Source organism: Schistocerca piceifrons, chromosome 2, assembly GCF_021461385.2.
Source record: "Schistocerca piceifrons isolate TAMUIC-IGC-003096 chromosome 2, iqSchPice1.1, whole genome shotgun sequence".
NCBI classification, from domain to species: Eukaryota; Metazoa; Arthropoda; class Insecta; order Orthoptera; family Acrididae; genus Schistocerca; species Schistocerca piceifrons.
In genome coordinates, this window is record NC_060139.1 from 871,641,655 (window position 1) to 871,665,574 (window position 23,920).

The 23,920-nt window shown below is 38.7% G+C and overlaps 2 protein-coding genes across 2 annotated transcripts in view; one reads left to right on the top strand and one right to left on the bottom strand.

Annotated features, from left to right (window-relative positions):
* The window catches only part of LOC124776261 (DNA replication licensing factor Mcm7), a 74,541-nt gene extending 60,278 nt beyond the window's left edge, over positions 1–14,263 (bottom strand). Inside the window, exons 1-6 of the mRNA XM_047251154.1 lie at positions 14,106–14,263; positions 13,917–14,020; positions 13,698–13,838; positions 4,665–4,789; positions 1,598–1,778; positions 1–65 (exon numbers count right to left, since the gene is read on the bottom strand). The exon at positions 1–65 is cut by the window's left edge and continues 73 nt beyond it. Coding sequence (XP_047107110.1) covers positions 1–65; positions 1,598–1,778; positions 4,665–4,789; positions 13,698–13,838; positions 13,917–14,020; positions 14,106–14,136 — 647 coding nt within the window. The 5' untranslated portion in view covers positions 14,137–14,263. The remainder of the gene's footprint in view (positions 66–1,597; positions 1,779–4,664; positions 4,790–13,697; positions 13,839–13,916; positions 14,021–14,105) is intronic.
* A 176-nt stretch (positions 14,264–14,439) lies between these two features.
* The window catches only part of LOC124776262 (mitochondrial import inner membrane translocase subunit TIM14), a 45,426-nt gene continuing 35,945 nt past the window's right edge, over positions 14,440–23,920 (top strand). Inside the window, exon 1 of the mRNA XM_047251157.1 lies at positions 14,440–14,576. Within this exon, the coding sequence (XP_047107113.1) occupies positions 14,574–14,576 (3 nt within the window). The 5' untranslated portion in view covers positions 14,440–14,573. The remainder of the gene's footprint in view (positions 14,577–23,920) is intronic.

Sequence of the window (23,920 nt, forward strand, 5' to 3'; positions counted from 1 at the left end):
GACTTATTGACACGGCAGTCATCACTGGGGCACAAACTAGCTGGCATGAAGCTCATTCCTGCCACCTGTAAATTAAAAACATGTCATTAATCACATGATATTTTGATAGAACAAGAAAGACTTTCACAGCTTAATTAAATTTTGTCCTTCTTACATTCTTTCTCTGTTTATGAAAAAAGAAACCACTGGCAGTAAAACCCTGAGATGTATTTGACTCTCCAGTTACTGTTACTTTTATAAGACAATGAATCCATAACTTCTGAATAGTTTCTATGTTCATTTTTAGATACCTTTCTTATGCCTGAAAAATCTGACCCTGCCAAAAACAAGTAATTTCAATTATACCAATAGCACTTCTATATGGGCTGCAAATATTTTGCAGAGGTACAATACATCCTAAAAAGGTATTTATTCTGTAAAGTTAATTGGTTCTTTACAGTTAATAGCAATACCTTGACAGTTCCCAAACTCTAATTTTACTTGTTAACTGAATCTTCTGTCAGTTCTTGGTTCTGTAGCACAAAAGCAAACTAGTGCTTTTTTTATTTTAATTTTACTCCATACACAACAAATTTTAATTAAAATATCCTTTGTGTAAAACTATATATAAACTATGGGAGAGGCAAAACACTTATATATAGCAGACTGTCACTGTCCTCACTCATCCAGCCTCCCCCGTTCCCATTTCAGAACTAACCAGCCGTCATTTCACCAACTCACCCAGTCTTTTTATTTATCTCCTACCCACTACTCCCCCACCCCTGCCCTCCGTCTAAACTGCAGCACTTCACTGTCTGCTACCCCCACTATACTATCCCTGCCCCTCCCCACCCCAGCCTCCTCCTTACCCCCACCCAGTCGTCACTACCATCAAGCACTGGTGCTGCTGCTCACAGTGTGGTTTCAGTTGCCCAAGACTGAAGTTGTGTGTGCAAGTTGCGTTTGAGTGCCTATTGTTGACAAAGGTCTTAATGGCCGAAAGCTGTAATTGTGAGAATCTTTTTGTCGTGCCTATCTGTGACTCACATCTCCGCTACATGGTGAGTGGCAAATTTTCTTCTCTAATATTGTAGTAGACTGACATGTTGCACATACAGACGTATAACAGAAAAAAAAAGAGTGAACACTTTAACGAAAACAGCTTTTGTCACATTTGTCTATGTGGCACACATCAGTCTACTGTAGGTGAATGGTTAATTTTCCCTTATTTTACATATTTTTCCATTAATGAATTCCCATTAACGCTTTAGATGTAAAACTAATTAATCATCAGAAAGCACAGATGATTAGTCAACCTTGTGCTGTACATGGGTACGTTCGATTATTTCTATTTGTCTGATCTGATTTCATATGGAAGCAGAAGTGCTTAATGACTATATTAATTTTGAGGAGTAAAGTACTGCTGCATCCTTTACTACTTCTATTTGTTCCTAATAACTTTTTACCTCTCTGGAATTTATTATATCATTGAAATTTACACATTTTTTATGCTAGCATCTACTAAGAACGTTTCTTTTTTTAATTTTAATGAAGAGAGCTTTATATCAATTACATTATACAAATAAACATTACAAAGAGAAGGCATATATATACTTACAGGTTGGTAAGTTTCAGCACCACATTGATCACAACTGTAAGTAGCAACTGTCATAACTGGCTTCACTTCCGTACTCCTTGTAACAATTCCACGAACTGTTACAAGTTTTCCTATGTGATCTGCCTTTACATCTCTAATTGGAGTGGGCTTGGTTGCAGATAGGTCCTTGAAATATATTTCACTGAAAATAAATGTTTTCTAAAATAACAAGCATTACAGTTTCCAAATTTTGTACTGTATATATGCAATGTTAACCCATTCCAGTCGGGCCACAGTGAATGCTGCAAACCCTAGAAATCTTAAAACTTTTTCGACTTCTCTCTGTAGCTCCTGCTTATAAGATGAAGAAGAAAAGCAGATTCCGCCTTTTCAGATATGCTATCATCAATTTCAAAACCATCATCATCAATTTCGGAGCAGCTCCAGAATTTCTTCATCAGTCAAACTGTCTCCATTTTACAACAAACTTTTGCTATCCAGATAACTACAGAAGCTGTAAGAGTACAGATGTTGATCTGGCATTCGATGGATCGAATCTTTCCCTTATGCTTTTTACTATAGCAGTGTGTGTCTCTTTGCTAAGGCACAGCAGCATCACTACGGTGATCCCCCATAGTTTTGAACGGTGCAAATTAGTGCCTAGAGATCGGTTGATGGGAGGCAGTGAGTCAGTCGCACTCAGCCATCACGATGAAGCGAGCGCAGACACTGTTTAAAAATATCAATTTTAGGATTATGAAACATTTAATACTGTAACGGTGGCTGTACAGGAACAGAATGGCAATGGCCACCTTATTTTATACCATGAATGATAAGGATATGCATATGTAGTGCGAGCGCAGTTAGAAACCGTGTTGAACTGATTTGGAATCAAGGTATGAGTAAATTTGGCTGTCGGTGCTCCAAGAGTAAAGACAATCGAGACATCGCTGAAGACACCTTCCAACGAGACAAGTCCATGGAGAACTGCAATAGATGGCAAAATCATCAATGAAAAGGGATCCAGAGATGCCTGGTGTGAGACAGGCCATAGTAGGGTAATGGCAACAGCAAAGAGGACAACACTCAGGATGTAACCTTGAGACACACTGTTTTTCCAGGTAAAGGTGTCTGACAAGGCAGAACTCATACGTACCTTGAAAAGTTGATCTTTTAAGAATTCCAGAAGGAAACGGGGCATGTGGCCACAGAAGCCCCGTATGTAGAGAGTGTGGAGAATAGCAGTACTCCAGCAGATGTTGTAGGCTTCCTCCAAATTGAAAAACACGGCCACAGTTTTGTATTTCCGCAGGAAACCTTTCATGACTTGGGTTGACAGTGATGAGATCGTCAACCGCAGAATGCCGCGCTCGAAATCCACACTGCAGTGGTTAGTAAATTGTGAAACTCGAGCCCTCATACCAGCCAGGCATGAATCATATGTTTCATCATCTTGCAAACACAGCTGGTGAGAGAAATGGGGTGATAACTAGAAGGAAGGTTTTTGCCCCAGCCGGGCTTAGGTACGGGTATGACAGCTGCTTCCTACCAGCATCTGGGAAACGTGCCCTCTGCCCCGATGCAATTGTATGTACGAACCTAAATTATCCACACACACACACACACACACACACACACACACACACACACACACACACACACACAGTGTTCTGGTGCTGCAGTCTGATTGTTGGGTCAGGTGGGTGAGAGAAACAGGATGGTTAGCTTACACGGTCAAAGGCAGGGGAAACTGCATGTGTCACACAGAGTGGGTTAGCAGTACAAAAACAGGATAGGAGAAGGAACTGCAGAGGGGACAGTCTGGGTGTTGTTTAACACTTTTGGAAAGGATAGGCATAGTTCCTGCATTGCATGGATTACACTCCAAAACAACAAGCAATACAGGAATGCCATTGGCCATTTTTGAGTTTTGTAATGTTTTTTAAAGTTCGTATTCCATCTGTCAGCTGTACAAAGATACTTTATGATGTTCTTATTACCATGAGGAAGCACAGACAGCAACACTTGTCACTTGAATTGGTGGAAAAGGAATACAGACAACATTGTATGTTACTTGCTTTGCAGTGTTCACATTTCCCTTACTGGCAAGCGCCACTCACTGTGCAGAGAGCATCGATTGTCATTTGCTACATGCTTCACATTCATTTTCAAGATGGCATTACAACACAGTAATGAAAAATAGAAAAACGCTAGCTAAAGATCTAGCTGACCTTTCATACTAAGTATTCTACATACTACACAATTTTCAAGTAGTTTTATTTTTAGTACCAACAACTTCTAAATTCATCATCATTTAGGAAACAACGGATGAAAATTAATTCATTGCTATTGTGGAAACAATCCATATTCATTTCAATACACAACATGTTCACTAATGTAACTGTAAGTTTCTTTGCAGTATTTCACACAAAAATGAGCCCCTTTTAAATGCAATAAACTGACATCAGTTTTGTGTGGTATAAAAACATTACCTGCCAGCTGAACTACTCTCTAGCTGTCCAGTCCTCAAAGTGTTAATGAAATGAAGTGGCAGGCATGGGCAACGGTGGGTGTGGAAAAAGGAATACGAGAAATTCTCGGAGCACGAATAATTCATTTTCTGGCAGACAAACACCTGATTAAAAGCTTATCATTTGATACCCCTTGTCATCCTGCCGTTGGTTATCTCCAGTATGAAAGTATGACAAAATGGCGACATCTATCCTCTGTTGCATTGAGTGCAGCATAAGGTCAGCACCTAACTTTGGCCCCTGCTGGATGAGTATTTGATTTGGTATGGGCTTAAGTACTATCCTACAAGCTTAAAATGAAACCACACGTACTCTAACAATAGGAAGAAGTTTAGAAATAAGAACAATGTGCCAAAATTGTTGGAATCAGTTTCCTCTTACACAGACTGTAACACCAAATATAATGTAACAATACCATTATTGTAACTTAAATGACTTATGGCATTTATCTGTTTCAATAAGAATGAATAAGAGTGGCACTGTTTGATACTCGAATATAACTTTCACATATGACGACAATGAAAGGGTACATAATTGGTCAAATGCCCAATACTTACAATCTCCTCATTAGTTCAGGAGGATACTTGTTTTGTGGATTCCGTTGTTCACCTGTTTGTCGTAAGCGTTGTTCTAACATTTGCCGATGCTCAATGTAAACATCTAATGAGTCTTTGGCTGTTACCTTTAAAAACCAAGAGAGAAAACAAAATTCTATACAAGTTTTACACACAGGAGGAGAAACAAATCTGTAGGAAGGAAATATTAGTGCTCCACTAAATAGTAACATGCAAATACAAATGATTGAACAAGTTATAAAAAAAATATCTACAGGCAATGCTACTCTTACTTCTATTTTTACTGCTGCTCCACTGTGGAAATGTCTTATTTATACAAAAAAAGCACTGTAAAATTTTTAAATCTCTTATCTATACAATTACATTATAATATGAGGAACAAAAAATGACTGCCAAAATGTGGTAGACAGACAAAGCTTGTTAATAAAAATCACAGACACCCACGGGTACTATTATTAGAAAAACAACAGTTATACAGCAAAAAATAGGAAGCAGCAGAATTTCTGAAAATATCAGCTTTGTTATTGATTTACTCAAATTTAGCAAAAGCATGAATTAATTCATTATGAAGATTACGTTATTATTACTTCTTAGTCTTTTGTCAACGTAAACCTTGATTTGTTCCATATTCCTTAAGTTGTTCTTGAAGGCATTTACAGATCACGATATATGGGGGAATCAAAGTTGGGTCAAACAGGATGGGTTGATGCTTTTATAGACAAAATGCCTCACGAGTTGTAGTGGCAGAGTGCTCTAGAGAGACCTTGGAGAATATTGTTAAGTTTTCAAATATGCTATTGTGATAAGGAGAAATTTCAATTTGTCAGCTATACAATGAGAGTGAAATGCAATTATAACTGGTGCCAGGGACAGGCATTCATCTGAGATTGTTCTGAATTCCTTATCACAAAATTACTTTATATGATGACAAACTAACTGTCAACTGTCTGAGTAGCCAATATAAAATATTCAGCTGTGAAGGACGAAGATGTGAAGAAAAACTGAACAAAATTCACAAGCAATGTATAATATGCCTTTCACAAGTATTTGCGGGGCAAGTTTATGAGAGAGGCTATAACCAACTGCGGTACAATAGCTGTGACAAAGTTGCCATGGAAGCAAGGATAGCTTCACCATGGATTGAAGTGAAGTCAAAGTAAAGTTCACAAGCAAAAGCTGACTGAAGCCAAAATGAAAACCAGATAAGCAATGTGAGAAGCATTCAATGAATTAGAAAGTAAAAATGTTGCAAACTGTTCTACTAAAAATCTAAGAAGTTTTGGACTTACATAAAATCAGTAAGCAGATCAAAATCATCTATGCGGTTGCTCAGGCACCATAATGACACAAGAACAGAAGACTGTAGAGAGAACTCCAAAATACTGGATTCAGTACTCTGAAATTGTTTCACACTGGAAGAATATGATGTAGTTTCTCCTTTCAATCATTGTGCCAATGCCAAAATGGCGGATATTGAGATACATGACTGTGGAATAGAAAATCAACTGAAAATGCTTATTAATCTGGACAACATAAGAGACCCATGAGGTTGAGAATTTGCTAGCAGTAGTATATCATGGGTCGCTGGAAGAAAGGCAAACAATTAGGAAAAAAGCACACCATTCCCACTTTTTAGAAGGGCCATTGAACTCATTCCCATAATTATAGGCCTATATTGCTGACGTTGTGTGACTCAGTGCCAGACTACGAATCCAAAGGTCTTAGGTTTGATTCCGTGTCAATCCTAGGATTTTTATCTCTCACTTACCACCTCAGGCAATGTCTGTTGATTTGAAAAATGCCGAGTTGCTCTGTGGTTCGGAATCCATGTTAAACTGTCGGTCCTCCTACAATTGGCTGGGTAAGCAAGTACAAAGGTTGGAAGTAACGCAACGACAAACCCCCTCTAACTGTAAAGCAGTGTGGTGTCCAAAACAATCTTCGGCTTGGTGACTGCTTTACTTTTTATTGCTGATGTCAATTTGTTGTGGAATTATGGAACATGTTCTGTGCCCACGCTTTATGATGTTTATGGAAAATTAAAAAATCTCCTCTGTAAAAGCCATTATGGATTCTATAAATGGAGATGTTGGGAAACACAGCTTCATCTGTTCCTCTATGAAGCACTGGTTGATAACGAGTTCCTTGCCTTCTGGAAGGCTTTCTGACAGGTCTGCACTGTTTTTCAGTGAACAAAATACTAGCTTACTGAGTATCAGACAGATTTATGATTTGATTCAAGAGTTCCTAAGAAACAGAACTCAACATGTTATTGTTAATGGGATGAAATAGACAGGTGTAAAGGAAATTTCTGGAATACCCCAAGGTGTATTATAGGACTATTACTGATTACAATATACAGGCACCTCAAAAATACTTTTACAAACTTTGGGGACAGGTTCCTTACACCAAAACAACAAAAAAGTTAATATAAACATGTCCAAAAACTCTTCATTTTTGAGTTGTTGATGAAAGTCCACAATTCAGGTAACTAGAGTTCATCAACACAAAAACTCATAACAAATGCTCAAAATGCACTTGTCTACCTTCTAAACATGCATATACTCATCGAATCATGAACATTTAAACTGATGCTGATGTGTAGCCTGTGCAGCACCATAAAGATCTCTATCAGCCCATAATGTTGGTTGTGGAAATTTATTACACCATCACTTCCAAACTCTGCCTCATCTACAAACAAAACTAAAGAAACAAACAACAGATTGGCAAAAGTTCTCCCATGGTATGCCATTGGTAGGCGTAAGGTACTTCACATGTTGAAGATGGTATGGATACATGAGTTGTTCATGAAGTATCCTCCATACTGAACTTGGATAGGCGCCACATACAAGGGCCACTCGTCTTGTGGTCTTCCTGGTCAGGCATACGAGCAGCATGTGGTTTTCTGCAGTCAACAGGTTGTGGTGCTACGAACCCTGTCACAACAATGTGACGATACAGAGCACCAAAGGTTGGATGACTTGACTGTCTTCGGTCTGGAAATTTCATTTGATCCAGCGCTGCAGGCTCTTGTCCAATACCATTAACATGGTCGTAACTAAAAATCATGGCTGCATACTTACAAAATGTATGTCCTGCCATGTTTGAAGGGAGCTCTTCCAGTTAAGACTACCTGTAGTACTTGGACGCAATGGACACACTGGAGATAGGCAAACTATGAATGTAAACAAGTCTCCCTGGTAGCACAACACCATCTAGGTATAAAATTCTAATAGAAGCGTAGGTAAATGAAGTAGTTGGGTTGTACTGCAAAGCCATTCAACTCAACTTTCCTTAATAATCAGAAAAATCAAGGATTTTTGGACATACGTTTACATGGACTTTTTTCTTGTTTTGGTGTATGGGACCCATCCCCAAAGTTTGTAAACTATTTTTGAAGTACCCAGTATACAAATGGTCTAGTGGATAACATCAGAAGCTCTATGAGCCCCCCCCCCCCCCTTTTTTTTGGTAGGCAATGCTGGTGTCCACGGGACAATTGCAAAGCCAGAAGACTGGCAAAATGAAGAAAGGCCTGCACAGCATCAATGGTTGGTGCAGGGACTGGCAATTGGCACTGAACATAAATGACTGTAACAATATGCTAAAATGGCCAAAGAGATCCATTACTATTCAATTATGCTGTTGGTGTAAAATCACTGGAAACATAACTGTAAAATGCCTACAATTAACTATCTGGAGCAAATGAAAGTGGAATAACCACATAAAGCAAGACTGAAGGAAAAGCAGATGCCTGGCTGAGATTCATTGGAAAATGCTTAAGGAAATATGATTATTCAATACTGTTAATCGATCTAGGACCCTTAGCAAGTAGGATTAACAGAAGAGAGAGAGAGAGAGAGAGAGAGAGACACAAAACTTACCAAACGAGAGCATTGGTATGTTGATAGAAACAATAACAAACACACACACAAATTTCAAGCTTTCGCAACCCACGGTTGCTTCATCAGGAAAGAGTGAAGGAGAGGGAAAGACAAAAGGGTGTGGGTTTTATTTTGTTATTGTTTTTATCAACGTACCAACGCTCTCATTTGGTAAGTTACAGAATCTTTGTGTGTGTGTGTCTATATAGCGCTGGCAGGTTGATAGAAACACAAACATACACACAAAATTCAAGCTTTCGCAACCAGCGGTTGTTTCATCAGGAAAGAGGGAAGGAGAGGGAAAGACGAAAGGATGTGGGTTTTAAGGGAGAGGGTAAGGAGTCATTCCAATCCCGGGATCGGAAAGACTTACCTTAGGGGGAAAAAAGGACAGGTGTACACTCGCGCACACACGCACATATCCATCTGCACATACACAGACACAAGCAGACATTTGTAAAGGATCTCTGCCCAAACTCTTTGCCTTTACAAATGTCTGCTTGTGTGTGTGTGCGCGCGAGTGTATACCTGTCCTTTTTTCCCCCTAAGGTAAGTCTTTCCGCTCCCGGGATTGGAATGACTCCTTACCCTCTCCCTTAAAACCCACATCCTTTCGTCTTTCCCTCTCCTTCCCTCTTTCCTGATGAAGCAACCATTGGTTGCGAAAGCTTGAATTTTGTGTGTATGTTTGTGTTTGTTTGTCTATCAACCTGCCACTGCTTTTGTTTGGTAAGTCACATCATCTTTGTTTTTAGATATATTTTTCCCACACTTAGATGACACTTTTCCTATTCTTTCAGTTCTCCTCAGGGACATAGGGATTTTGCCATATGACATTTGACAAGAACATCCACTACAAATTTTTCTTTGGCCATTAATAAACTATTATAACTTGTTCCTACATTTTGTTACCATATTTCAGTTTTTGCTTGACAACAAAAGCTCCTTGTAACTTAATTTTCCATTGTTCAGGCGCAAAACTGCACAGTAGACAGCTTTCACAACACATACAACCCTGTCGTTGTTGTGAAAATGAAAACTTGAGGCAGACAAGACTCAGTACAGGGGGAAAAAACCAGTGGCAGAACAGTAGACTAACTTTTCTCAAGTAGTAAAACTGGAACAAGAAAGCCAGTCATGGAACAAGGGCTTTAGAGATCTTTCATTTATGAAGAAGAACCTCCATCTTTATGAAATAAATGATATCTACAACCAGTGCCGTTCAGCATAGCTGATCGGGAGCGCAGAACAGTGAACAGTAAACAGAGACAGGTGAGAGCAAGTGAAAGAATGCGGGCCATGTCAGCGATAGTCCCAGCCATCAGCACATTTAGACAGGACAGAAGCAGCAAGCAGCTCTAATAGCAGGCCCCCAGCACCACCTTGTTTTAATGCTGTATGGGAAGACCTATACCTTCTCACTGAACATGATGCTTGTGTAAGAAGATTAGTTTGTCACAGGGTATTAACCCATATAAAGAAATTCAATTTAAGACACAATTATGAAGGTGAATTTATTAAAGAATGCCTTGAAGCAACGGGAGAAGAGCTGTGCCCACCTGTGTCCGCAGCTACAGTACATGTCATTTTCTCGGCCCAGTGCAATGTGCGGAACTGAAGAACTAGAAGATTTGGATGTTCAGCTGACAATGAGTATTAAAGATAGCATTGCATTTTCTTTGTCTTTAGATGACTCGACTTTTCAGACACAGTGTCACGCACATTTTCATTAGGACAGTAAAGAAAATGCTGGAAGTTCACAAGGAGACATCAGGTCTCATCCCACTGAAGGACACAACAACACGTCAAAAAGACATGTTTGATGCACTTGAAGCGGTTATGGAAAAGTTATGTCTGCTGTGGGAATTACAACTTCCACAGCTACAGAAAGTACACCAGCTCTGACTGGCAAAATCAGTGGATTAATAGGTTGTGTCCAGAGAAAAATCAAGAATCAAGATCTCCTGGTTACTCCTAAAACAGAATAATGTAATTAGCTAGGTTGTGAAACATCACTGATTCTATTCAAACAAAAGGAGTCAATCATGACTTATTCAAAGTGTTTCTGGATGATGTTGGTTGTGAATATGCAAGTAACCTTACCACTGTGAGATTTGCTGGCTTGGTCATGCTTAAGTTCTGGAGCAATTCATGGAACTGTGCCAAAAAATGTCAGATGATAAGATGGATTTGGTAAAGTCATAGAAGATGAAACTGTCACTCTGGGAAAAGCAGGTGGAGGCTAGAAACGTCTCTTACTTTCCAAAACCAACAGCATTAACAAATGTTGCCACTGCTGCACATTTTGAAGAGTATACACGTTTTTTAAGAAAACCGCATACTGAATTTGAAACAAGATTCACTGATTTTACACACTTGGAAACAGATTAAGAATTTTTGGTGCTCCATACTTTGTGAACGGCAATTCTGTAAGCCACCCACTCCCAATGGATTGGTTGGTTGGTTTTGGGGGAAGGAGACCAGACAGCGAGGTCATCGGTCTCATCGGATTAGGGAAGGACGGGGAAGGAAGTCGGCTGTGCCCTTTGAAAGGAACCATCCCGGCATTTGTCTGGAGCGATTTAGGGAAATCACGGAAAACCTAAATCAGGATGGCCGGATGCGGGATTGAACCGTCGTCCTCCCGAATGCGAGTCCAGTGTCTAACCACTGCGCCACCTTGCTCGGTACTCCAAATGTAAATCATAGATCTTCAGTGCAATTCAGAGTTGAAAGATAGCTACCATAGCAGAAAGGCTAAGTGAATCTTACAAACATCTATCACAGAAGCGTTACCCATAACTTCATAGACATGCAGCACGGATGGTGAGCCTGTTCGGAGCAATGCATAATTGTGAGCAAATATTTTCCCTAATGAAACTGTGTAAAACACAACCAAAATGCTCCATACCAGATTATTGTCTCAAATACGTTTTGAGATAGGGCTGTGCTGAATCAATCATTCCCAACATAGAAGCTCTTATGCAAAGAAAAGTAAATAAATGTAGAAAGCAGTAATAGAAAAATGAGATGGCTTAGTTTTGCATATTTTCCTTGTTTTTCACACCCCTAGTTTTTGCCTACCAGTTTGTCATCTATTAATTTTTGTATATAGTATGTATTTACATTCATTTAGTCCTTTTGTTTACTGGCATGGTTTTTCTTGAATTTAAAAATTTGTTTGGCAGTAAGACTATTGTAATAAGAATCTTCATTAAATGTACAAGATGTTTAGTTAGAATTGTGGTTCCTTTGGTATGCATATCCCCAATTGCCAATCCGAGTATTGATTTACTTCTGACTGAACAATTTCAAATCCTGTCTTCTGTTTACAACACCACAGTCTTAAACAAAAAGAGAATAAGCCACCTTTGCACAGCGTCACTTGGCCGTCACTGTCAAGCGAACAGTCAAGTGCTCCACGATGCCACTCACAGAGCTTCAATGGAGCTGGAGCAAAGAGCGGTACCTTAAACAGCCCTGAATACATACACAGTACTACCGTACTAGTGGTAAGGTTACCTAACAAGCTAGGAAAAGAATAAACGGCATGTCAGTATTAGGGCAGCATACTTCATAATAAAATGGAGTGGCCATTCAAATACATAAAAATTGTTTTTATTCAGTTGATGAATATACTGGGGATTGTATGGAATCAGTTCTGCCCTTTTATCATCCTCGGTGGGATTTTCAAACAGCAATACAACGTCTACCACAGGTCTGAGTATCAAAATAAACTTCAGCCCCTGCTGGGCTGGAGCTCACCACAGGGAGAGTGCTATCATTTCTCTCTGATGCATGTGCAGTCTTTCACAAACAAAATGATGGAACTGAACAATGAGTTTGTCACTCCCATCAGCAAAATGCAAATTTAGAAGGAAGGGCATACACAATGTATTGCTATGAAGAAGGACCTGTAGGGTTGTGCTGGGGCTCTTTATGCTAGGATCTACGACAGTCAATCCAAAAATGATAATAATAAAATATAACACCTTGATAGTCTCAGAAACCAGAGCGACTTGCCAGTTGTATCCCTCAGTTTGTGACTGATACTGATAAACATTTTTTCAAAACCTTGGTCACAAAAACTGATTCAAAACACCTTATTTGCAGAATACGTACAGTAGCAGACATATGTCATGCCTCAGAACAATAAGATTAGCTAAAGGCACAATACATCACCAACAGACTGATGACACCAACATGACAGGTATGAGTTTCAGTAAATGGGCAATGGATGAGGTCACTAACAATGAGAAAACGCTAATAAGGCAACAACAGAAACTACGAGAACCTCCATAGGAATAAGGCATTTTAGAAAAGGATGTTCTTGAAACATAGTAAAAACATTAAATAACAATGAAATAGAAGAGCTTGTTACCAGGCACATAATTGTAACTAGGGATATTCAAGGAATAAAAAAATACTGTTATGACAAATTGGTTGGTCTCACTATTTCACAACCAAACTGTCACCTTCCAAGGTTCAAGCTACACTACATATTAACGTCAACAACTGTCATAAAAATAAGTGCACAGCAGAACAGCAATATTGCAAATTTCAACAGTCTCATTACCACCATCAATATGACTAGACCTGGTAGGGCATTGTAGTCTTCAAACCAGCCTTTGGCTGATGGCAGCTCTACCTTAGCAAAGAGATCTTTACTATCATACTTGGATAATTTTGTAACTGCTTCTAGTGAAATTGGAATGGCTGACAAAGCTGTATTCTGAAAGCCATTAAATCTTAAATGGCAACTTCACAGTGGTAGGCTCTTCTATAAACATACATGCAATACAGAAAATTCGCCAATCTCAGTGTGTTATTTGCCACTTCCATATTTATCTCTTTTTATTTACCATCACCTACATTTATGTTGAATACTGCTACATCGTAGGAGAATTTACAAAATGAATATCAGACAAGAAAAAAGTCCCAGTACCACTTGACAAGATTTTTTGAGAATTGGTTACTTCAACTCATCAAATCAATTATTAATTTCCAATGTAACATCTGTTACTAATCGATCAGCACATAACTTTATAGCTTAACCAATTCGAGGGAAATTGGCGTAATTTACGAGCTGCTAAGCTGTAGCATCCTTATTAAACGTATGTTTTGAACCCACCTCATGCTCTTTGTAGTCCGGTAATAATTCTTCCACTACTTCAGAGAATATGTTCACATATCTTCGAGTATTCATTATAACTGATTCCATAAATGTTGAGTCGAACTCGTACAAATCGTCCAGTTCTATGAACATTGCAACCTACAACAGACGGTCAAACATTATGTACAAATTGAGATTTACTATAGCACATAAAAAGCTGCAACAGCACATTCTCACCTGATCTCGGTGAGCTAATTTTGTCAATTGTTGGGCGTACTTAAAATCTTTCATTCCATCCTCGTCAACTGACGCAAATTCGACGAGAAACTGCCTTGCCTTTTCTAAAAATAAGTATGCCAATAGAAGAAAGCAAATAATGCATGAGGAATACGTAAAGCAGAACACACATATTTCCATTATTTATACCTTTATCACTGGCATAATCCTTCCCTGCCATGCTGAAGGCTATTTGTACTTATTTTAAAATTATTGCACACTTAGAAACCTTATTAAAGGAAACAATAACAGATAAATCTTCAACACGACAAGTTCGAGCTTATCCCGCCTTTCAACAACACGCAAATTTTGGCGGTAAACCTAACAAGCACAGCAACATCTACATTTAAAAATTCCCGAAGATTACATGAACGGTGTAACATGTTGTACATCTACCATTTACATAGCTAAAAATGTTCGTAATTTCATCTGAATATGATACTTAATTATCAGTCAGCTATGTAACTCGATAGAAAAATTGAAGTTTGACTACACATTTTGGTAAATTTAGTGTTGCCTGACAAGGGACAAGTGACTTTCGCTATCCGTGCATGATGGTGTTTCGTAAATCAAGAAGTATTAAGTGAAATCACGGTTTGAAGGAATTATTTGTCTGTTATGGTATGTTTTCTTGCGAACTAAGTACAAAATTAATTTATTGAGTTAATGTTATTTTGTGACAGGCGCTGTTTCATATGTAAGGTGTGAGTGATTTCTGAGAGCCTACAGCAGAAGTGCGTGTTTTTATGCAATGATAATGCTAGGCGTGATTTCTGCATGATTTTTGCTATGACATAAGGCTGTTACACTTGTAGCACTTTAGTTACTCCTTGTAGGTGGTGGTTTCCAAATGTTTGAAAGCTAAAGTGTTGTCTTGCTAGGGTTGTCCAAGGAAGAAGATATCGCCGGCGTAGCTTTCATCATTCACGTGTGCGCTCTTCTGGTTAGAATAAGTACATGACAGAGCATCATTTCTTATTGTTTCCCTTGAATCTTGTCGCTCATGAGGAATGGTTTGCGAGTAAAGCCGTTTAATCACACCGGGAGTGTGAGGCCGGCGAATATGCATCACCCTCGTAATTTTTCTATGGTAGTGGACGGATATGAAAATTCACTGCTTCAGATGTCACGATTCTCTTGGATAAGTTGAACAAACCTTACGGAATTTGTATTATCTTAGCCAAAAATAAAATACAGCTACACTCTTATCATCATGTTCAGTAAAGCCCATCATGAAGGACCACCAGGGATACCACCAATTTTTAGAAGAAATTGAAAGTAATGAACATTTTCTATTTTCATTTGGACTTAGAACGATTCTTAGTGTCTTGCTCGGTTGTAGGGGAAAAAAATCTCCATTGTACAGACATCTCTGAACCACCTCTGTTCCATCCGTAAGACATTTGTATTGGGCATTTCCACTTTCCTACACCCCAAAGTGCAAACTGAAGTTCTTTCTCTCCACCAACTGGAAGAGCAATCTAAACACCACCTTAAAATGTTTTCCAATTTACTGTCGTCTTACTTGTGACACAATTTTAACAATATCTATCATATTGCCAACTGACCTCCGCCCAAAATCCAGTTTGTTATTATAAAAGGTCAGTCAAGTTCAGTAGTGCTGCAAACTGATCAAACACCTGTTACTCTTCACCTGCCTTCTACAGTAAAAACACGTTTTTCTGCAAACAGTCCTTGTGTACAAAGCCATCCATATGTCACCACAGAACTTTCCCAGTCCCAGCTCATACCTCTATTCATGCCTGACCCATCCTCCCAACCACCCCTGGTTATCTTTCAAGAATTTCTTTCCTCTAACCAGATGTGATACTTTCCCAAGTCCCTTACAAGAACACAAATCTCTCGACACTTGAATGAAGAGCCATCTATTACTGCAAAACATGCATGAATTTAACATCTTTCATACAGACAGAGGGTCCACCATTGTTGTGATGAACCACAGCGGCTGCCTGATAGAATGTAGGCCTATCACTCACCTTTCTAACCCATCCATCTGTAAGTCCTGCTATAATAATCCCATCCCAGATTCCAGCCTTAGCCACAATCCCTACTCAAATCTCTAGGTCAATTCCACCTCTTTTCTCACCCCAAGTATCCCCCCCCCCCTCCCCCAACATGTCACATTACACGTCTATTCTCTAATCCTTCCATAAACCTATAACACCAACCACTGTGGCTGTCACATTGTAGCTGAGTGTTGTGCTTTAGCAATAGACAAAGATGAGAATCTGAAATCTATTAAATCTGAGTACAGGAGGGTAATAAATTGGCCAAAAATTGAGAATTTTAGGAGATTACTCAAAAACATGAACTGATCAGATGTTTACTATATTTCTGACTCAAATGAAAAATACAAAGCATTCATTAATAAAGTTGCTTCCTTATTTGAAAATTATTTTTCCCTAAAGGTAACGCAAATCAAACGGAAGTTTAAAAATAAACCATGTATTACACAGATAATAAAGATATCATGTGGGACAAAAAGAGATTGTATGTACTATCTAGGAACAACACTGATTTTAGCATTGCAATGAATTACAGAGAATACTGCAAATAATTGAAGCAATAATCCAGAAATCTAAGCAGCTTTACTATGAGAAAAAGATAATTATGTCCAGCAACAAAATAAAAACTCTGTGGGATATAGTGAAGCCAGAGACAGGTGGGGACAAAAAGGAAGAAGAACAGATAGCTCTAAAAATAAATAAGACAATGGGAACAAGTGCATGTTGTGTTGCGAACCTCTTAAACAAGTACTTTGTTTCTATTATTGACAGCTTACAGTTATCAGGTTTAGTGAACAACATAACGGAATATCTGAGAGCAGTCCTTACAAATAACTTCAATAAAATGGAAATGACTCATCTCCCAAAGAAGTCGAGTCTATCATAAAATCCATAAAATCAAAGTATTCTAGTGGTTGAGATATATCAATGAAGTTAGAGTGCTCATGTGAGCCGAGCTCTGTCTCAAGTTTTTTTCTGTAATCAATCTCTTATCAGCAGAACATTTCCAGGCAGACTAAATTGTGCTGAAGTTAAGACTCTTTTTACAAGAAGAGAGATAAAGAGACACCGTTGAACTATTGACCAATTTCACTTTTGCAGTCTTCTTCAAAACTATTTGAAAAGATTGTGTTCAAGCACCTTCTTAAGCTGCTGACTTTAAATGATGTTCTTTCCAAGTCACAGTTTGGATTCTTTAAGGGTTCTGATATAGAGATGTTTGAGAACATACTTAATTCATTAGATGGGCTACTGGCATATTCTGTGACCTGTCAAAAGTCTTTGACTGTCTGAATCACAGCATTCTTTTAAGTAAGTTGAAATATTCTGGTGTCCCTGACAGTGCTTTGAAATGATTTGAGTAATACCTCACTAACAGGAAACAAAGGATGTCATTACGAAATACCTGTGGAGTAAGCAATCTGTCTTTATCTGACTGGGAATTAACTACATGTGGTGTTCCTCAAAGTTCCATCTTGGGCCGTTGCTTTTTCTTGTGTACATTAATGACCTCTCATCTGTTACAGTGCCAGGTGCTAGGTTTGTTTGCAGATGATACAAACATTGCAATAAATAGCAGGTCAAGTACAGATTTAGAAATGGCTGTAGTCAAATTTTCACCAACATTAATAAATGGTTTAAAGCTAATTCACTGTCATTAAACTTTGAAAAGACCCACTTTATGCTGTTCAGGACCTGTAAGAGATTTTCTTCCAGCATATGGGGTATAACACATGAAGACGTGCAGATCAAAGAGGTTGAAAGTGTTAAATTTCTGGGATTACTACTCAATAATAAATTCAGTTGGGAAGGGCTTACCACAGAATTGCTGAAGTGCCTAAACAAGTCTGTATTTGCAGTGCAAAATGCTGTCGGATACAGAATATATAAATATAAAAAAAAAATTGCATACTTCGCTCACTTTCATTCTATTTTTTCATACAGGACCATATTCTGGGGTAACTCGTCAAACTGAGCAAAAGTTTTTAGAGTGCAAACGTATGTAATAAGACTCATTTGTGGTGTAAATTCAACAACATCATACAGAAACCTGTTCAAGGAAATGGGTATTCTAACCAATGCTTCTCAGTAAATTTGTTTCTTAATGAAATTTTTTGCAAATAATATGTGTCTATTTCCATCCAATAGCTCAATACAGAATATCAATACAAGGAATAAGAAGAATCCACATAGAGACCTAAAATCTCGTACCTGGTCTAAAAAGGGGTCCATTATTCAGGAATACACATTTTCAGTAAACTGCCAGCAACCATTAAAAACTTGGTTTCAGATAAAGCACAGTTCAGAGTTTGAAAGACTTTTTCATAGGCAACTCCTACTCTATTGATGAATATTTTAACAGTGACTTTTAGACACGCTTAAATAAAAATGTCTGTTAGATTTCGTTTCAGCAGCACTTATTCACAGTAGTCAAGATTTGGTATTTTGTGTGTGATAAATTTATTAAAAGTGCACATGTATGTTTGATTCTGACAGTGCATTCCGTAAACATTAGCAGTTCCAGTTTACTTGTAATGTATTCACACACTTTGACACACTCCTCACAAGTGATCAGGGAAGTAAAGTATTATATTAAGATGTTTTATGTTTTTATATTATACTTTATGATATGTTCCACACTCACAGAATCATCTCATTTTTGGATGTATGGAATGAAACGGAATCTAATCTAATCTAATGGAATTGAGAACTCAGTTCTTGAGAACTGAAAGCAATTAAACATGTCTGAGAATCAAGAACTTCTTGTACAGAGGCCTCCTCCTTCTTTTTTCATTTTATTTTGTAACAAGAATCCACTTGCGTCCTTTGAAGTTTTTGGCTCCTCCAACCAACATGCATAAATAATTTTGTGTAGGAAGATGAATGATTTTTCACATCATAACAGGGTCAAAAAATATTGTGTAGTTCAATTTCTATAAAAGATTGTAAAGAGTTCTGTTCACTTCAAAAAATGTTGTACAGAATTCTGTTCGACTATACCTCAAATAAATGTAATTGGGCAGGTTGTGCATTGGCCTAGAGACACCAAAAACTGTGGTTCTACCCTATTATAGGCCATTTCTTATACATGCAACCCTCTTTCTGCTACTACCCCTGCTCATAAGTGTTCCAGATAGTAAGTACTATGTGTAACAAGACTGATTGGTATTGCTCAGGTCTTGAAATATACATGGAGACTTTAATTTCAATCTGTTAATCATTGTGAAGCACCACTGTATTAGGCATTATTTTTGTCAGAACTTGATTTAGTGTATGAACAACACATCATATTGAAACCAGGCATTGGTTGACAATATCATTCTAATTTACGTAAATTATGTACTCAGTAATGGCATATATTGAAATTCAATCCATGCAGGACTCCAGCCCATGATCGAGTACAATACTTATCATGCACTATATCCAAAATCCATGTAGACTAGCTGCCCTAACAGTGAACCATGCCAACCATCGTGACATTCTCCAGTGACATTTATCTGTCTTTTTGGAGCACTCAAAAAGCTTGCTGCTTCCCATATTACTAGTCTTTAAACAACTTTTTCATTTTCACCAGAACTTATTAAATATTGTAGGTCCACCCTCTTGCATTTTTCATAATCCTTTTTGAAAGTTAATGGATCACATTCCTTATGTTCCATTTGTTGAAAATATTATATATTTAAAGTACATCTTTCAATGCAACATTCTACATTAATAACGAGTGAAAAAATCATTGATGTTGCTTAAATTCCTATAGTAAGAGACGACAGGTATGAAACAGTAAAGAATGCAAATCCAAGAATTGAGAAATTTTGTTTCATTTCAGTCAGTGGCAATTAATACGCATTTGGGAAGTAGGAACTGAAAAGAACTTAAAACTCATGAACATCAAAAAGTTGGTGGAATCGAGAAGTTTGTGGTTCTCCAGTCTCATATTGCCCATTATTGCTGTGGCCCCACAAAAAATTGATAACAGCCTTACTGTTATTGAACACTATCCCTCTCAATGTTCACTGAATTTACACCTACCACCTAATTCCTTGTACATTTGACCAGCTATATGCTGACTCATGACTACTTTTGCTTACATGGACCAGTATATAAACAAATAAGCAACATGGCCATCAGCACCCATGTATGTCATCCTGTTGCCTTCAATACTGCTTCACAAACTCTCAGCCAAACTGTCATCTGTCAGCCTAACCTATACTTTGTACAACACTACAAATCAATATGTCACTGCGACTAAAGTCACATTTGTTGGGTTCACCAACTACAATCAAATTGTCACATTTGAATGTATCCTTTGTTTCAGGGTATGCAACAGATCAGCCAATGACTACAACCTACATTCCAAAAAATCATATTGGTGCAAAAACAAATACTGTCAGTGTTCGCTTTTTGCTTGTACATTTATAAAGTCACATGCCACAACACTATTATGTCACTGGATGAAACCCAACATTTGGTTCAGTAGGTTCAGTATGACCCAACATGTTTATGGATTGTTGAGAGGAAATCTTCCTAATTACTCAAGATCCTAATGTCTTGGCTGGTTGAGGTACACTGACGATATCTTCCAGCAAAGGCTCCAGAACCATGCAGGACTCCAGCCCTTGATCGAGTACAATACTTATCATGCACTATATCCAAAATCCATGTAGACTAGCTGCCCTAACAGTGAACCATGCCAACCATCGTGACATTCTCCAGTGACATTTATCTGTCTTTTTGGAGCACTCAAAAAGCTTGCTGCTTCCCATATTACTAGTCTTTAAACAACTTTTTCATTTTCACCAGAACTTATTAAATATTGTAGGTCCACCCTCTTGCATTTTTCATAATCCTTTTTGAAAGTTAATGGATCACATTCCTTATGTTCCATTTGTTGAAAATATTATATATTTAAAGTACATCTTTCAATGCAACATTCTACATTAATAACGAGTGAAAAAATCATTGATGTTGCTTAAATTCCTATAGTAAGAGACGACAGGTATGAAACAGTAAAGAATGCAAATCCAAGAATTGAGAAATTTTGTTTCATTTCAGTCAGTGGCAATTAATACGCATTTGGGAAGTAGGAACTGAAAAGAACTTAAAACTCATGAACATCAAAAAGTTGGTGGAATCGAGAAGTTTGTGGTTCTCCAGTCTCATATTGCCCATTATTGCTGTGGCCCCACAAAAAATTGATAACAGCCTTACTGTTATTGAACACTATCCCTCTCAATGTTCACTGAATTTACACCTACCACCTAATTCCTTGTACATTTGACCAGCTATATGCTGACTCATGACTACTTTTGCTTACATGGACCAGTATATAAACAAATAAGCAACATGGCCATCAGCACCCATGTATGTCATCCTGTTGCCTTCAATACTGCTTCACAAACTCTCAGCCAAACTGTCATCTGTCAGCCTAACCTATACTTTGTACAACACTACAAATCAATATGTCACTGCGACTAAAGTCACATTTGTTGGGTTCACCAACTACAATCAAATTGTCACATTTGAATGTATCCTTTGTTTCAGGGTATGCAACAGATCAGCCAATGACTACAACCTACATTCCAAAAAATCATATTGGTGCAAAAACAAATACTGTCAGTGTTCGCTTTTTGCTTGTACATTTATAAAGTCACATGCCACAACACTATTATGTCACTGGATGAAACCCAACATTTGGTTCAGTAGGTTCAGTATGACCCAACATGTTTATGGATTGTTGAGAGGAAATCTTCCTAATTACTCAAGATCCTAATGTCTTGGCTGGTTGAGGTACACTGACGATATCTTCCAGCAAAGGCTCCAGAACCAGGACACTGTCTTCATTCCCCTATAGTCTCAACGTTTCACTTATCTGCTTCTCCTGGTCCTCAACTCTGTGTGTGGCATTTCCAGGCATTGGCCTTGACCTCTCCAATGACTCCACAAAAACATGTGTTAATATCAGGTCCGTCACCCGTCAGTAGTATGCACTTCCATTTTGATAGCTGCCACCTCTTACATGTTAAAAGTCTCATCTATACAGCCTGGCCACATGTGGTTGGTGCATTTTCAATGACAGCTCTTCTTTATCCAGTATCCCAAAGTCTTCCTAAAGCCTTAACAGGCCAGCACAACCCACCAAACCTAGTCTGCAAATATCTCTGTTACCTCCAATTGCACAACCACTTCCACAATTCAGCCACAAAGGAACATCTTCCTCACTACCCATTATCAACTTGGATTTGAGCAACTAAACCACGTGCTTTGTCATGGCTTCAACTACCTACCACTCTGCTTAGAAATGAAGAACCCAATCCCATCACAGGCATATCCTACCCAGTAAGCTACCTATGAAAGGAGTCCAATCACTTACCAGCTCTGCTGAAATTTCTGCGTAGCCTTCAATGTTGGTGTGACCTCTGCCCAGGTGTACAGCTGAATGTGTGGCAACTGCTAAACTGTGGCCACTTAAAAAGTTGACCACTCACGGGAGAACACATTGCTGGGCACAAGATATTTGACTTCAGTGTCTGCTTTGCAACCTGTTACGAGATCTCCCCTACCACATCAGATATCAGCTGCTCTGAATTACTTATGATTGAATTATTCTTATAACTCATCCTTCAGTTCTGCAATCCTTCTGGCCTCAATCTGTGCTAGCCTATGTCCCCAGAACCCTGCTTCACCCCATTAGTTTACACATGTACTTTTCTCTTCACAGTTTCTTTCTTTCTCTGTTCTTCTCCCTTTTTAATGAATTCACGTATATGTGTTACCTCTATTTTAGCTTGTTGTTCAACTGGACCCCAAGGAAATTGATATGTAGTGTTGGTACAAACTGGGCAGGCTGTTGTTTGACGATAAACTCCTGAATGTATCTGAGCATGGAAGATCTGTACTACACAAAAAAGTCACTTGTGCATCTTTATTGAATGTGGTCACAGGAGAAACAGCTCAGAAATATAAGAGCTTCTGAGAATACAACTCACAAGTTAAAGTTAGTCCACCAGGAGCAGTACATTCAAGCTATCCCATAATTTATGCATTAATAACAAGGCACAGAAGATAGAAACACATAAAAAGTGTAAATCAAAGAATAAACAAGACCAAAACACATATTTAAAGCACAGTGCCTCTGGTGTCTGGCACGCAATGTTTGACGGGGGAAGGGGGGGGGGGGGGGGGGGGAGCCACACACACAGAGCATTTGCAGCACAACACCACGTAATGGTAGATAGTTGCTACATCAGCCCCCTTGGTGGAAGCGAAAAATGGATGTGTTGTCCAGATCTTGGGGTGCGTTCTGGTGGCGGGTTCACTGTTGCTGAGTCGGTGCTGGTGATGGTGGTGTTGAGGATGGTGCAGCTGTTGAACAAGGGTGGAGACTTGGCACTTCTGATGAGAGTGCTCCTTGAAGTGTGTGTGCCACTTGACCCTGTCAGTGGAAACTGTGGTCGATTTCCTGTTAATCGAATCAAAATGTCTGGTGTTTTTGTCTCCCCTTGTAAGTACATGATATGGGCCTTTGTATGGATGCCATAGAGACAGCTGCAGCCCTCTGTGCATAGCATGAATTAGGAACAGGTATTAAGCTCCTGATGCACAGAGGTAGAGGCTGTTCTGTGCCTGAAAGGCTCTTGGGCAGATCCAGGTTACATGCTCTCTGAGTTGATTGACAAAGTCGGGCTGATCTTGATCCGGTGGTGGTAAGGGTTTTAGAGTCCTTAAATTCACCTGGTAGACACATCTTGCTGTATACTGGCTTTGCCGATGATGCATCTAAGTCTTGTTTGTATGTGTTTCTAGGCCCAGTAGCATCACGAGAAGGGCCTTAGTCCACTCAGTGTCATGTCGCATCAGTGTTGCTGCAAGTGATTGGTGCAATTCCTCAGTGATAGCTGAGCCAGATGATAGCTTTTCATTTTGTGGTAGACCGTGCCA